The sequence below is a fragment of the Panulirus ornatus genome, chromosome 67 (genome assembly GCF_036320965.1).
Source record: "Panulirus ornatus isolate Po-2019 chromosome 67, ASM3632096v1, whole genome shotgun sequence".
Classification (NCBI taxonomy): domain Eukaryota; kingdom Metazoa; phylum Arthropoda; class Malacostraca; order Decapoda; family Palinuridae; genus Panulirus; species Panulirus ornatus.
Window position 1 is genome coordinate 13,387,116 of NC_092290.1, and position 17,805 is coordinate 13,404,920.

The 17,805-nt window shown below is 42.1% G+C and overlaps 1 protein-coding gene across 4 annotated transcripts in view; it reads left to right on the forward strand.

Moving 5' to 3' along the window:
• LOC139747219 (N-acetylneuraminate lyase-like) overlaps positions 1-17,805 on the forward strand; it is a 223,768-nt gene that overhangs the window by 79,558 nt on the left and 126,405 nt on the right. For all 4 annotated transcript variants that reach the window (XM_071659252.1, XM_071659254.1, XM_071659253.1 and 1 more), the window contains one exon: positions 16,992-17,134. In XM_071659252.1, coding sequence (XP_071515353.1) covers positions 16,992-17,134 — 143 coding nt within the window. The remainder of the gene's footprint in view (positions 1-16,991; positions 17,135-17,805) is intronic.

The following is a 17,805-nucleotide window of genomic DNA, read 5'->3' on the forward strand; positions in this document are numbered from 1 at the left end:
ACATGTATATACATACGTCCACACACGCAAATATACATACCTACACAGCTTTCCATGGTTTACCCCAGACGCTTCACATGCCTTGATTCAATCCACTGACAGCACGTCAACCCCGGTATACCACATCGCTCCAATTCACTCTATTCCTTGCCCTCCTTTCACCCTCCTGCATGTTCAGGCCCCGATCACACAAAATCTTTTTCACTCCATCTTTCCACCTCCAATTTGGTCTCACTCTTCTCCTCGTTCCCTCCACCTCTGACATATATATCCTCTTGGTCAATCTTTCCTCACTCATTCTCTCCATGTGCCCAAACCACTTCAAAACACCCTCTTCTGCTCTCTCAACCACGCTCTTTTTATTTCCACACATCTCTCTTACCCTTACGTTACTCACTCGATCAAACCACCTCACACCACACATTGTCCTCAAACATCTCATTTCCAGCACATCCATCCTCCTGCGCACAACTCTATCCATAGCCCACGCCTCGCAACCATACAACATTGTTGGAACCACTATTCCTTCAAACATACCCATTTTTGCTTTCCGAGATAATGTTCTCGACTTCCACACATTCTTCAAGGCCCCCAGAATTTTCGTCCCCTCCCCCACCCTATGATCCACTTCCGCTTCCATGGTTCCATCCCCTGCCAGATCCACTCCCAGATATCTAAAACACTTCACTTCCTCCAGTTTTTCTCCATTCAAACTCACCTCCCAATTGACTTGACCCTCAACCCTACTGTACCTAATAACCTTGCTCTTATTCACATTTACTCTTAACTTTCTTCTTCCACACACTTTACCAAACTCAGTCACCAGCTTCTGCATTTTCTCACATGAATCAGCCACCAGCGCTGTATCATCAGCGAACAACAACTGACTCACTTCCCAAGCTCTCTCATCCCCAACAGACTTCATACTTGCCCCTCTTTCCAAAACTCTTGCCTTTACCTCCCTAACAACCCCATCCATAAACAAATTAAACAACCATGGAGACATCACACACCCCTGCCGCAAACCTACATTCACTGAGAACCAATCACTTTCCTCTCTTCCTACACGTACACATGCCTTACATCCTCGATAAAAACTTTTCACTGCTTCTAACAACTTTCCTCCCACACCATATATTCTTAGTACCTTCCACAGAGCATCTCTATCAACTCTATCATATGCCTTCTCCAGATCCATAAATGCTACATACAAATCCATTTGCTTTTCTAAGTATTTCTCACATACATTCTTCAAAGCAAACACCTGATCCGCAAATCCTCTACCACTTCTGAAACCACACTGCTCTTCCCCAATCTGATGCTCTGTACATGCCTTCACCCTCTCAATCAATACCCTCCCATATAATTTACCAGGAATACTCAACAAACTTATACCTCTGTAATTTGAGCACTCACTCTTATCCCCTTTGCCTTTGTACAATGGCACTATGCACGCATTCCGCCAATCCTCAGGCACCTCACCATGAGTCATACATACATTAAATAACCTTACCAACCAGTCAACAATACAGTCACCCCCTTTTTTAATAAATTCCACTGCAATACCATCCAAACCTTCTGCCTTGCCGGCTTTCATCTTCCGCAAAGCTTTCGCTACCTCTTCTCTGTTTACCAAATCATTTTCCCTAACCCTCTCACTTTGCACACCACCTCGACCAAAACACCCTATATCTGCCACTCTATCATCAAACACATTCAACAAACCTTCAAAATACTCACTCCATCTCCTCACATCACCACTACTTGTTATCACCTCCCCATTTGCGCCCTTCACTGAAGTTCCCATTTGCTCCCTTGTCTTACGCACTTTATTTATCTCCTTCCAGAACATCTTTTTATTCTCCCTAAAATTTAATGATACTCTCTCACCCCAACTCTCATTTGCCCTTTTTTTCACCTCTTGCACCTTTCTCTTGACCTCCTGTCTCTTTCTTTTATACATCTCCCACTCAATTGCATTTTTTCCCTGCAAAAATCGTCCAAATGCCTCTCTCTTCTCTTTCACTAATACTCTTACTTCTTCATCCCACCACTCACTACCCCTTCTAATCAACCCACCTCCCACTCTTCTCATGCCACAAGCATCTGTTGCGCAATCCATCACTGATTCCCTAAATACATCCCATTCCTCCCCCACTCCCCTTACTTCCATTGTTCTCACCTTTTTCCATTCTGTACTCAGTCTCTCCTGGTACTTCCTCACACAGGTCTCCTTCCCAAGCTCACTTACTCTCACCACCCTCTTCACCCCAACATTCACTCTTCTTTTCTGAAAACCCATACAAATCTTCACCTTAGCCTCCACAAGATAATGATCAGACATCCCTCCAGTTGCACCTCTCAGCACATTAACATCCAAAAGTCTCTCTTTCGCACGCCTGTCAATTAACACGTAATCCAATAACGCTCTCTGGCCATCTCTCCTACTTACATAAGTATACTTATGTATATCTCGCTTTTTAAACCAGGTATTCCCAATCATCAGTCCTTTTTCAGCACATAAATCTACAAGCTCTTCACCATTTCCATTTACAACACTGAACACTCCATGTATACCAATTATTCCCTCAACTGCCACATTACTCACCTTTGCATTCAAATCACCCATCACTATAACCCGGTCTCGTGCATCAAAAGCACTAAAACACTCATTCAGCTGCTCCCAAAACACTTGCCTCTCATGATCTTTCTTCTCATGCCCGGGTGCATATGCACCAATAATCACCCACCTCTCTCCATCAACTTTCAGTTTTACCCATATTAATCGAGAATTTACTTTCTTACATTCTATCACATACTCCCACAACTCCTGTTTCAGGAGTATTGCTACTCCTTCCCTTGCTCTTGTCCTCTCACTAACCCCTGACTTTACTCCCCAGACATTCCCAAACCACTCTTCCCCTTTACCCTTGAGCTTCGTTTCACTCAGAGCCAAAACATCCAGGTTCCTTTCCTCAAACATACTACCTATCTCTCCTTTTTTCACATCTTGGTTACATCCGCACACATTTAGGCACCCCACTCTGAGCCTTCGAGGAGGATGAGCACTCCCCGCGTGACTCCTTCTGTTTCCCATTTTAGAAAGTTAATACAAGAAGGGGAGGATTTCTGGCCCCCCGCTCCCGTCCCCTCTAGTCGCTTTCTACGACACGCGAGGAATACGTGGGAAGTATTCTTTCACCCCTATCCCCAGGGATAATATACATATATATATACATATACACACCACACACATACACATACATACGCACATATACACACACACACACACACATACATATATATATACATATGAAAAATGTAAGAAACAATTTAGAAAACTGAAAACTTCTAGCTTGAAATGAATGAAAAAATATATTGTTACGAATTCAACACTTATTCAGGCAAGGTTGCCAGTAACATATGTTACAAATACTACTGTTCCTTGTCTTGAAAGGACGTTATAGATTTGTCAAGTAGCACAACTCAGGATAACACAATAATAAAGTTATGGGATTGAATTAAAGACCAGCATTACATTAAATCTACTTATAATGAAAGAATTCAAGTGTACAAAGATAGGCACATAACTCAAGCATGAAACATTACGTTAACATTGAAAGTGAGTTTAACATTGAACATAAGATAACATTTGTACATGACTTAACATTTCAGATAAGATTTCAAGCCAGGAGTTCTCTTTCCTCTATGGCAGTTCTTCGATAACATTACACTGATAATTATAACGGGCTTACAGCACAACACGTGGGTAACGGGCTTATAGCACAGCAGGGCTTACAGGCTTACAACACAGCAGGACTTACAGCAGGGGTGGACCACTTACCTCGCTGGGCTAGAAAGAGGGCAAGACTCAGCGGGTGTCATGGGTATATATTACAGTCAAGACAAGCGTTCGCTGCTGGCTATACAACCTTACATTTTGATTGGCTATGGGACTCAGGTATATTCTGATTGGTTGGAGGAACAGTCACACAAAACTGCGTAGATCACCCTCCCTCTGGTAAGCCTACAGCGATGACATGTCCAGTACGGTGGCGAAATATTCTGCACCTGATTGACAACTTAATCCCCCCGCGCCTCGGAGAAGGGTCGGGGTGCTCAAGGACAAATGACCATCTGGTTTCAAAATAAAATTAGAATTAAATTATTAAGCCTAATGCTTGGTGTGAACTGAAGCTCTGAGGACGTCTCAGAGGGAGGCCTTAATCCTCGTCCTGATAAAAAATAACAACACCATACACAAGGACACACACACACACACACACATTATATACACGAACATGTGAGCACAAGCACACGTGTTCCGTAACAATATATATATATATATATATATATATATATATATATATATATATATATATATATATATATATATATATATATATATATATATATATATAAATAAATATATATATATATATATATATATATATATATATATATATATATATATATATATATATACATATATATATATATATATATATATATATATATATATATATATATATATATATATATATATATATATATATATATATATATAGTACAAACCTCCAACAACCAGGATCGAACCAGGGACCCCTCTGCCACGGAAGGGAATGCTACCGCTAGGCCAATATCCTAGCGGTAGCATCACGGTCTGTGGCACAAGAGTCCCATGTTTGTTCATCGGTGTTGGAAGTTTGTATGTTTTATAACATTGCGTGTTCATATGCACTTTATTCGTATATGTATAAACGAGGAGGTGATAACAAGTAGTGGTGATGTGAGATGGAGATGGAATGAGTATTTTGAAGATTTTTTGAATGTGTTTGATGATAGAGTGGCAGATATAGGGTGTTGTGGTCGAAGTTGTATACGAAGTGAGAAGGTTAGGGAAAATGATTTGGTAAACAGAGAAGAGGTAGTAAAAGCTTTGCGGAAGATGAAAGCCGGCAAGGCAGCAGGTTTGGATGGTATTGCAGTGGAATTTATTAAAAAAGGGGTGACTGTATTGTTGACTGGTTGTTAAGGTTATTTAATGTATGTATGATTCATGGTGAGGTGCCTGAGGATTGGCAGAATGCGTGCAAAGTGCCATTGTACAAAGGCATAGGGGATAAGAGTGAGTGCTCAAATTACAGAGGTATAAGTTTGTTGAGTATTCCTCGTAAATTATATGGGAGGGTATTGATTGAGAGGGTGAAGGCATGTACAGAGCATCAGATTGGGGAAGAGCTGTGTGGTTCCAGAAGTGGTAGAGGATGTGCGGATCAGGTGTTTGCTTTGAAGAATGTATGTGAAACATACTTAGAAAAGCAAATGGAATTAAATGTAGCATTTATGGATCTGGAGAAGGTATATGAGAGAGTTGATAGAGATGCTCTGTAGAAGGTACTAAGAATATTTGGTGTGGGAGGCAAGTTGTTAGAAGCAGTGAAAGGTTTTTATAGAGGATGTAAGGCATATGTACGTGTAGGAAGAGAGGAAAGTGATTGGTTCTCAGTGAATGTAGATTTGCGTCAGGGGTGTTTGATGTCTCCATGGTTGTTTAATTTTTTATGGTTGGGGTTGTTAGGGAGGTGAATGCAAGAGTTTTGGAAAGAGGGGCAAGTATGAAGTCTGTTGGGGATGAGAGAGAGCTTAGGAAGTGAGTCTGTTGTTGTTCGCTGATGATACAGCGCTGGTGGCTGGTTCATGTCAGAAACTGCAGAAACTGGTGACTGAGTTTGGTAAAGTGTGTGAAAGAAGAAAGTTAAGAGTAAATGGGAACAAGAGCAAGGTTATTAGGTACAGTAGGGTTGAGGGTTAAGTCATTTGGGAGGTAAGTTTGAATGGAGAAAAACTGGAGGAAGTAAAGTGTTTTAGATATCTGGGAGTGGATCCGGCAGCGGATGGAACCATGGAAACGGAAGTGAATCATAGGGTGGGGGAGTGGTCGAAAATCTTGGGAGCCTTAAAGAATGTGTGGAAGTTGAGAACATTATATCGGAAAGCAAAAATGGGTATGTTTGAAAGAATAGTGGTTCCAACAATGTTGTATGGTTGCTAGGTGTGGGCTATGGATAGAGTTGTGCGCAGGAGGGTGGATGTGCTGGAAATGAGATGTTTGAGGACATTATGTGGTGTGAGATGGTTTGATCAAGTAAGTAATGTAAGGGTAAGAGAGATGTGTGGAAATAAAAAGAGCGTGATTGAGAGAGCAGAGGAGGGTGTTTTGAAATGTTTTGGGCACATGAAGAGAATGAGTGAGGAAAGATCGACCAAGAGGATATATGTGTCGGAGGTGGAGGGAACGTGGAGAGGTGGGAGACCAATTTGGAGGTGGAAAGATGGAGTGAAAAAGATTTTGAGTGATCGGGGCCTGAACATGCATGAGGGTGAAAGGCGGGCAAGGAATAGAGTGAATTGGATCGATGTGGTATACCGGGGTCGACGTGCTGTCAATGGAATGAATCAGGGCATGTGAAGCGTCTGGGGTAAACCCTGGAAAGTTGTGTGGGGCCTGCATGTGGAAAGGGAGCTGTGGTTTCGGGCATTATTGCATGACAGCTAGAGACTGAGTGTGAACGAATGGGGCCTTTGCTGTCTTTTCCTAGCGCTACCTCGCTCACATGAGGGGGAAGGGGGATGTTATTTCCACGTGTGGCGAGGTGGCGATGGGAATCAATACAGGCAGACAGTGTGAATTGTGTACATGTGTATATATGTATGTGTCTGTGTGTGTATATATATGTGTACATTAAGATGTATGGGTATGTATATTTGCCTATGTGGACGTGTATGTGTATACATGTGTATGGGGGTGGGTTGGGCCATTTCTTTCGTGTTTCCTTGCGCTACCTCGCAAACGCGGGAGACAGCGACAAAGCAAGATGAAAAATATAATAATATATATATATACATATATATATATATATATATATATATATATATATATATATATATATATATATATATATATATATATATATATTTATTTATTTATTTTGCTTTGTCGCTGTCTCCCGCGTTTGCGAGGTAGCGCAAGGACACAGACGAAAGAAATGGCCCAACCCACCCCCATACACATGTATATATACACACACGTCCACACACGCAAATATACATACCTATACATCTCAATGTACACATAGATATACACACACACAGACACATACATATATACCCATGCACACAATTCACACTGTCTGACTTTATTCATTCCCATCGCCACCTCGCCACACATGGAATACCGTCCCCCTCCCCCCCTCATGTGTGCGGGGTAGCGCTAGGAAAAGATAACAAAGGCCTCATTCGTTCACACTCAGTCTCTAGCTGTCATGCAATATTGCCCTAAACCACAGCTCCCTTTCCACATCCAGGCCCCACACAGCTTTCCATGGTTTACCCCAGACGCTTCACATGCCCTGATTCAATCCACTGACAGCACGTCAACCCCGGTATACCACATCGATCCAATTCACTCTGTTCCTTGCACGCCTTTCACCCTCCTGCATGTTCAGGCCCCGATCACTCAAAATCTTTTTCACTCCATCTTTCCACCTACAATTTGGTCTCCCACTTCTCCTCGTTCCCTGCAACTCCGACACATATATCCTCTTGGTCAATCTTTCCTCACTCATTCTCTCCATGTGCCCAAACCATTTCAAAACACCCTCTTCTGCTCTCTCAACCACGCTCTTTTTATTTCCACACATCTCTCTTACCATTACATTACTTACTCGATCAAACCACCTCACACCACACATTGTCCTCAAACATCTCATTTCCAGCACATCCACCCTCCTGCGCACAACTCTATCCATAGCCCACGCCTCGCAACCATACAACATTGTTGGAACCACTATTCCTTGAAACATACCCATTTTTGGTTTCCGAGATAATGTTCTCGACTTCCACACATTCTTCAAGGCTCCCACGATTTTCGCCCCCTCCCCCACCCTATGATTCACTTCCGCTTCCATGGTTCCATCCGCTGCCAGATCCACTCCCAGATATCTAAAACACTTTACTTCCTCCAGTTTTTCTCCATTCAAACTTACCTCCCAATTGACTCGACCCTCAACCCAACTGTACCTAAAAACCTTGCTCTTATTCACATTTACTCTTAACTTTCTTCTTTCACACACTTTACCAAACTCAGTCACCAGCTTCTGCAGTTTCTCACTTGAATCAGCCACCAGCGCTACATCATCAGCGAACAACAACTGACTCACTTCCCAAGCTCTCTCATCTACAACAGACTTCATACTTGCCCCTCCTTCCAAAACTTTTGCATTCACCTCCCTAACAACCCCATCCATAAACAAATTAAACAACCATGGAGACATCACACACCCCTGCCGCAAACCTACATTCACTGAGAACCAATCACTTTCCTCTCTTCCTACACATACACATGCCTTACTACCTCGAAAAAAACTTTTCACTGCTTCCAACAACTTGCCACTCACACCATATATTCTTAATACCTGCCACAGAGCATCTCTATATATAAATATATATATATATATAAATATATATATATATATATATATATATATATATATATATATATATATATATATATATATATATATATATATATATATATATATATATATATATATATATATATCTATATATATATATATCTATATATATATATATATATATATATATATATATATATATATATATATATATATATATATATATATATATATATATATATATATATATATATATATATATATATATATATATATATCTTTTCTCTGATACTATTCGCCATTTCCCGCGTTAGCGAGTAGCGCTAAGAACAGAGGACTTGGCCTTTGAGGGAATATCCTCACCGGGCCCCCTTCTCTGTTCCTTCTTTTGGAGAAATAAAAAAAAACGAGTGGGGAGGATTTCCAGCCCCCCGCTCCCTTCCCTTTTAGTCGCATTCTACGACGCGCACGCGCAGGGAATACGTGGGAAGTATTCTTATATATATATATATATATATATATATATATATATATATATATATATATATATATATATATATATATATATATATATATATGTAAGGAGATGGAGTGAGTTTTTGAAGGTTTGCTGAATGTGTTAGATTCTAGAGTGGTATATGTAGAGTGTTTTGGTCGAGGTGGTGTGCAAAGTGAGAGGGTTTCTGAAAATGATTTGGTAGAGAAGTAGGTAGTAAATGCTTTGCGGAAGATGAAAGCCGGCAAGGCAGCGTGTTTGGATGGTATTGAAGTCGAATTCATCAAAAAAGGGGGTAACTGTGTTGTTGACTGGTTGGTAAGGATATTTGATGTATGTATATATGACTCATAGTGAGGTGCCAGAGGACTGGCGGAATGCATGCATAGTGCCTATGTACAAAGGTAAAGGGGATAAAGGTGAGTGCTCAAATAACAGAGGTATAAATTTCTTTAGTATTCCTGGGAAATTATATGGGAGTGTATAGATTGAATGGGTGAAAGCATGCACAGAGCATCAGATTAGGGGAGAGCATTGTGGTTTCAGAAGTAGTAGAGGATGTGTGGATCAGGTGTTTGCTTTGAAGAATGTATGTGAGAAATACTTAGGAAAGCAAATGGATTTGTAAGTTGCATTTATGGATCTGGAGAAGGCATATGATAGAGTTGAGAGAGATGCTCAATGGAAGGTATTAAGAATGCATGATGTGTGAGGCAAGTTGTTAGGAGCAGTGAAAAGTTCTTATCGAGGTTGTAAGGCATGTATACGAGTAGGAAGAGAGGAGAGTGATTGGTCAGTGAATGTCGGTTTGCGGCATGGGTGCGTGATGTCTACATGGTTGTTTAATTAGTATATGGATGGGGTTGTTATGGAGGTGAATGCAAGAGTTTTGAAAAGAGGGGCAAATATGCAGTTTGTTGTGGATGAGAGAGTTTGGGAAGTGAGTCATTTGTTGTTCGCTGATGATAAAGCGCTGGTGGCTGATTCGTGTGAGAAACTGCAGAAGCTGGTGACTGAGTTTGGTAAAGTGTGTGAAAGAAGAAAGCTGAGAGTATATGTGAATAAGAGCAAGGTTATTAGGTACAGTAGGGTTGAGGGACACGTCAACTGGGAGGTAAGTTTGAATATAGAAAAACTGGAGGAAGTGAAGTGTTTTAGATATCTGGGAGTGGATTTGGCCGCGGATGGAACCATGGAAGCGGAAGTGAGTCACGTGGTGGGGGAGGGGATGAAAGTTCTGGGTGCGTTGAAAAATGTGTGGAAGGCGAGAACATAATTCCGGAAAGCAAAGTTGTGTATGTTTGAAGGAATAATGGTTCCAACAATATTATATGGTTGCGAGGTGTGGGCTCTAGATAGAGATGTGCGGAGGAGGGTGGATGTACTGGAAATGAGGTGTTTGGGAATAATATGTAGTGTGAGGAGGTTTGCTCGAGTAAGTAAGGAAAGGGTAAGAGAGATGTATGGTAATAAAAAGAGAGCAGAAGAGGGTGTTTTGAAGTGGTTTGGTCACATGGAGAGAAAGAGTGAGGAAAGATTGACAAAGAAGTGGAGACCAAATTGGAGGTGGAAAGATGGAGTGAAAAAGATTTTGAGCGATCTGGGCCTGAACATGAAGGAGGGTGAAAGGCGTGCAAGGAATAGAGTGAATTAGAATGATGTGGTATACCGGTGTCGACGTGCTGTATATGGATTGAACCAAGGCATGTGAAGCGTCTGGGGTAAACCATAGAAAGTTTTGTCGGGTCTGGATGTGGAAAGGGAGCTGTGGTTTCGGTGCATTATACATGACAGCTAGAGACTGAGTGTGAACTAATGTGGCCTTTGTTGTCTTTTCCTAGCGCTACCTCGCGCGCATGCGGGAGAGGGGGTTGTCATTTCATGTGTGGCGGGTTGGCGACGGGAATGAATAAAGACAGCAAGATGAATTATGTACATGTACATATATGTATATGTCTCTGTATGTATAGATATATGCATATGTTGGAATGTATAAGCATGTATATGTGCGTGTGTGGACCTGTATGTATATACATGTGTTTGTAGGTTGGGTTGGGCCATTCTTTCGTCTGTTTCCTGGCGTTACCTCGCTAACGTGGGAGAACGCGACAAAGTATGATATGGATATAATAAATATATTATAATGTAAATGTAATATATATATATATATATATATATATATATATATATATATATATATATATGTATATATACACGAAGGTGAAAGCAGAACTCAGTAGGAGCTCAGATAATTTCATTTGTTGTGTAATTTTTCCTCACATGCTGCACGACATGTTTCAGGAAGACAATCCAACTCGTCAGGTGCAAACAATTCATAAAGTCTTTATACATCCCGACACCACCACATAGATTCCGTCTTATCAGTGCCACGCCACGCCGATAACATGACGAAAGTTGTTGAAGACACATCTCGTCTCTAAGGCCAACGTCCCTCACATAACCCCTCAACCACATGACACCCCTCCGTCCCCACTTTCCCCTTTAAGTGTTTATACTTTCTCAACTCTAGTTCTGAAGGATAGTTTGAAAAAGATTTTGAGTGATCGTGTCCTCAACATGCAAAAGGGTTAAAGGCGTGCACGGAATACAGTAAACTGGAACGATATGGTATACTAAGAGAGACGTGCTGTCAATGGACTGAACCAGGGCATGTGAAACGTCTGGGGTGACCCATGGAAAGGTCCGTGGGGCGTGGATGTGGATAGGGAACTGTGGTTTCGGTGCATTACACATGACAGCTAGAAACTTGAGTGTAAATGAATGTGACCTGTTTTCTTTGTTTTTCTGGTGCTACCTCGCTGATGTCGGGGGTAGCGGTGCTGTTTTCTATGGGGCGGGGTGGCGCAAGGAATGGATGAAGGCAAGCAAGTATGAATATATACATATATATGTATGTGGGTTGGGGGAAAAAGAATAATTTCCGCGCATTTCTCGCGTGTCTTAGAAGGCGACTGAAGGTGGCGGGAGCGGGGGGCTGGAAACCCTCCCCTACTCGTATTTTAACTCTCTAAAAGGGGAAGCAGAAGAAGGAGTCACGCGGGGAGTGCTCATCTTCCTCGAAGGCTCTGATTGGGGTGTCTAAATGTGTGTGGATATAACCAAGATGAGAAAAATGGAGAGATAAGTAGTATGTTTGAGGAAAGGAACCTGGACGTTTTGGCTCTGAGTGAAAGTAAGCTCAAGGGTAAAGGGAAAGAGTGGTTTGTCAATGTTTTGGGAGTAAAGTCAGGGGTTGGTGAGAGGAAAAGAGTAAGGGAAGGAGTAGCACTACTCCTGAAACAGGAGTGGTGGGAGTATGTGATAGAGTGTAAGGAAATAAACGCTAGATTGATAGGTAAAATTGAAAGTGGATGGGGAGAGATGGGTGATTATTGGTGCATATGCACCTGGGCATGAGAAGAAAGATCGTGAGAGGCAAGTATTTTGGGAGCAGCTCATTGTTTTAGTAGTTTTGATGCACGAGACCGGGTTATAGTTATGGGTGATTTGAATGCAAAGATGAGTGATGTGGCAGTTGAGGGAATAATTTGTGTACATGGGGTGTTCAGTGTAGTAAATGGAAATGGTGAAGAGCTTGTAGATTTGTGTGCTGAAAAAGGACTGGTGATTGGGAATACCTGCTGTAAAAAGAGAGATATACATTAGTATACGTATGTAAGTAAGAGAGATGGCCAGAGAGCGTTATTGGATTACGTGTTAATTGATATGCGCGTGAAAGAGAGACTTTTTAATGTTAATGTGCTGAGAGGTGCAACTGGAGGCGAAGGTGAAGATTTGTAGAGGTTTTCAGAAAAGAAGAGAGAATGTTTTGGTGAAGTGTGTGGTGAGAGTAAGTGAGCTTGGGAAGGAGAATTAGTTGAGGCAGTAACAGGAAAGGCTAAGTGCAGAATGGAAAAGTTGAAAGCAAAGGACGTAAGGGGAGTGGGGGAGGAATGGGATGTATTTAGGGAAGCAGTGATGACTTGTGCAAGGGATGCTTGTGGTATGAGAGGTGTGGGAGATAGGTAGATTAGAAAGGGTTGTGAGTGATGAAATGAAGAAGTAAGATTATTAGTGAAAGAGAAGAGCGAGGTATTTGGGCGATTTTTGCAGGGAAATAGAGCGATTGAGTGGGAGACGTATAAAAGAAAAAAGCAGGAGGTCAAGAGAAAGGTGCAAGAGGTGAAAAAGAGGGCAAATGAGAGTTGGGGTGAGAGAGTATAATTAAATTTTAGGGAGAATAAAAAGATACTTTGGAAGGACGTAAATAAAGTGCGTAAGACAAGAGAACAAATGGGAACATCAGTGAAGGGGGCTAATGGGAAGGGGGGGAGGTAATAACAAGTAGTGGTGATGTGAGAAGGAGATGGAGTTAGTATTTCTAAGGTTTGTTGAATGCATTAGACGATAGAGTGGCAGATATAAGGTGTTTTGGTCGTGGTGTTGTGCGAAGTCAGAGGGTTAGGGATAATGATTTGGTAAACAGAGAAGAGGTAGTAGAAGCTTCGCGGAAGATGAAAGCCGGCAAGGCAGCGGGTTTGGATGGTATTGCAGTGGAATTTATCAAAAAAGGGGTACTGTGTTGTTGACTGGTTGCTAAGGATATTTAATATATGTATAACTCATGGTGAGGTGCCTGAGGATTGGCGGAATGCATGCATAGTGCCATTGTACAAAGGCAAAGGGGAAAAAGGTGGGTGCTCAAATTACAGAGGTATAAGTTTGTTGAGTATTCCTGGGAAATTATATAGGATGGTATTGATTGAAAAGGTGAAAAAATGTACAGAGCATCTGTTTGGGGAAGATCACTTTGGTTTCAGAAGTGGTAGAGGATGTTTGGATCATGTGTTTGCTTTGAAGAATGTATGTGAGAAATACTTAGAAAAGCAAATGGATTTGTATGTAGCATTTATGAATCTGGAGAAGGCATATGATAGAGTTGATAGAGTTCCTCTGTGGAAGGTATCAAGAATATACGGTGTGGGAGGCAAGTTCCTAGAAGCAGTGAAAAGTTTTTATCGAGGTTGTAAGGCATGTGTACTAATAGGAAGAGAGGAAAGTGGTTCTCAGCGAATGTAGTTTGCGGCATGGGCGCGTGATGTTTCCATGGTTGTTTAATTTGTTTATGGATGGGGTTGTTAGGGAGGTGAATGCAAGAGTTTTGGAGAGAGGGGCAAGTATGCAGTCTGTTGTGGATGAGAGGGCTTGGGAAGTGAGTCAGTTGTTGTTCGCTGATGATACAGGGCTGGTGGCTGATTCGGGTGAGAAACTGCAGAAGCTGGTGACTGAATTTGGTAGAGTGTGTTAAAGAAGAGAGGTGAGATGAATATGAATAAGAGCAAGGTTATTAGGTACAGTAGGGTTGAGGGACAATTCAGTTGGGAAGTAAGTTTGAATGGAGAAAAAGTGGGTGAAGTGAAGTATTTTAGATATCTGGGAGTGGATTTGGCAGCGTATGGAACCATGGAAGCGGAAGTGAGTCACAGGGTGGGGAAGGAGACGAAAGTTCTGGGAGCGTTGAAAAATGTGTGGAAGGCGAGAACATTATCTCGGAAAGCAAAAATGTGTATGTTTGAAGGAATAGTGGTTCCAAGAATGTTATATGGTTGCGAGGCATGGGCTATAGATAGAGTTGTGCGGAGGAGGGTGGATGTATTGGAAATGAGATGTTTGTGCTGTCAATGGATTGAAGTAGGACATATGAAGCGACTGGAATAAACCATGGAAAGCTTTGTGGGACCTGGATGTGGAAAGGGAGCTAAGGTTTCGTTGCATTATACATGACAGCTAGGGAATGAGTGTAAACGAATGTGGCCTTTGTTGTCTTTTCCTAGCGCTACCTCGCGCTTATGCGGAGGAGGGGGTTGTCATTTCATGTGTGGCGGGTTGGCGACGGGAATGAATAAAGGCAGCAAGTATGAATTATGTACATGTGTATACATATATATGTATGTGTATGTATATACATGCATACGTTGAAATGTATAGGTGTGTATTTGTGCGTGTGTGGAGGTGAATGTATATACATGTGTATGTGGGTGGGTTTTGCCATTCTTTCGTCTGTTTCCTTGCGCTACCTTGCTAACGCGGGAGACAGAGACAAAGTATAATAGATAAATAAAATAAAATGTCAGAAAGGATCACAATTTGTGCGTGATCAAGTGAATTCCTCTGAGTACACGGGGAAAATGAAACACAATAATTTCCCAAGTGCACTTTCGTGAAATAATCTCATCTTGTGTCTCCCCTGATGATGATGTGTGTGTGTGTGTCTGTGTATGAGTGGATTGGCCGTTCATCGCCCGTTTCCTGGTGCTACCTCGCTGACACAGGAAAACAGATCTTCTCATGGTTGCAGCTTCACTGACAACTCCAGTGAGTCCCATCGATACCTGGTGTTAACTATCATGTCTCTCGCTGGGCTTTGTGACTGAGTCATCTGTTTTCAGCTCACAATCGTGACCTCCAAACACACACGCTTACCCACACACCCGCACATCCACAGAGAGAGAGAGAGAGAGAGAGAGAGAGAGAGAGAGAGAGAGAGAGAGAGAGAGAGAGAGAGAGAGAGAGAGAGAGAGAGAGAGAGAGAGAGAGAGAGTCAATATCATCATCCTTCTCTTCCTACATTCACTAGGTCTCTCGCTCTTCTGACAGCTGGACTCTGGTGTGCCAAGCGCACCTCTTCTTAGTCTCCAGTTCTTAGAGCCTCCTCTCTCTCTCTCTCTCTCTCTCTCTCTCTCTCTCTCTCTCTCTCTCTCTCTCTCTCTCTCTCTCTCTCTCTCTCTCTCTCTCTCTCTCTCTCTCCTCCCCCCACCCCTCCCCCATTCCTCTCCCCTACCCCTTAATCTCCAGTCCTTGACTTCGATCTTACCTTAGTTCCACAATGTCTGCAACCCTAAAATAATCACTTTATCATCTACAACCCTTAATATCCATTTAATCTTCGCTCCTTAATTTTCTTTTCAGTCTGTATCCTCTAATCTTTGCTTAATGCACAACCCTTAATCCCACCCCCCCATGATATGTAGTCCACATCCCTTAACAAAAGACAGTCAACAACCTTTAAGATCAACTTAAGATCGTAGGATTCCCTTCCTCTGAAACCCTTAAATACCTTACACGTCCCTTAATATCCCCTTAGCTTGTTAACTTAATAACCCCATCCTCTCTCGTTAAAACCCCTTAACATGCAACTCTTGAAATTGCCTTACCATGCATTTTTCCTTTGTTGACAGCCTAATCCAGTTTTCTTTGACGAGCTAAACCCCCCATTCCCCCTCCCCTTTGACGGAGGGCAATAAACGACCCGGCAAAGAACATTTTAAGTGCGAGACACGTGTATACACTCTCGCCTCTAAGTGTATGGCATCACTTTCTGGCCTTTTTTTTCTATATGTGTGTTTAATGGTTGGCATCACCATAGCAACGATGTATTCCGTGAAGATTCTTTTTTTTTCGACATCTGGGTCAAACTTGCGTAGTTTCGAATCATCATGGTGGCCGTTTGTTTGTTTGTTTGTTTTCTGGGGGGCAAAAGTTCTTTTGGGTGAAAGACAAAACATCAAGGGTGAATATCTTTTACCTCAGATATAATTATTTTTGCCCCAAGATTTCCCTTAGTTAAGGAATATATGAGTGGTACATGTCTCAGCGTCGGGAGTGGCGTACGATCATATATGCATCACTGTGGCACACTGGACGCGTGAGCATGAGTGTGTTGTATGTATCTCAGGGGAGGAAGTGGACCTCTCTCGAGCGAGAGTTAAGGTGGCCTTAATGCATCTCCAGTCAGGTTTATGGTTTCCAGCGTCCGAAAAGCCTTGGCGTTGCGGGAGTTCCATCCATCCCACCGCCACCACCTCCCTCTCTCTCTCTCTCTCTCTCTCTCTCTCTCTCTCTCTCTCTCTCTCTCTCTCTCTCTCTCTCTCTCTCTCTCTCTCTCTCTCTCTCTCTCTCATCCTCAATCTCACGGGGCACCACCATTATATCTTCCATCCTTCCCTTTTCCCCGGCAGTGTGCGGTACCGCTGGGGAGGGGATGTCCCTGACGATGGCGGAGAGGAAGGCGCAGACGGAGGCGTGGCTCAAACACAAGGACGACATATCCACGATCATCATCCAGTGTGGCGCCGGCTCCCTCAAGGACACCCAGGAACTGGTGGGTAAACAGAGCCACTTTTCAGCCCTACCGTAGACATAATCCCGACACTACTCTAGCGAGGACGCGTCAACCATCAGACGAAGTGAGCCTTAAGGACAAAGTTGGTCATCCATCAACGGACCATTATGACCATTGTATCGTTTGGTGTAACGCTAATTCATTCATTAACTGCAACTCCTTTATCACAAGAAATATCACCGAATCTTCTATAATTGACTGAACAAAGAATTGTGACATAAGTATTAGCTATACGAACTGCATAGCTTTATTGTTGGCAAGATTTGTATACACTTTCCTTTCTTTTCTACATAATAGAAATCTTATGATAGGCATGTTGCCAGACCCCAACACAACAACCCAAACACCACCATTCTGTAAAGCTTGTCTTCCAATGGCATCTTTGCTACGTCTCTTCCTTGCATATCAACTGACTGTTCTACGTTATCTATATCAGTCTTTTATCTCCCGTGACGATCTTATCATTACACGACAGTGCACTTGGGAACTTATACACAGAGGATTTCGTTAATACCGACAATATACACAGATTTAAAACGTTGTGTGTTAGTTGAGTATGTTAAAGACATGAAAATTTACGAGTGAAAACTCCCTCCATGTACAGTAAATAAGTGATTATAATTGGGTGATTACACACACACACACACACA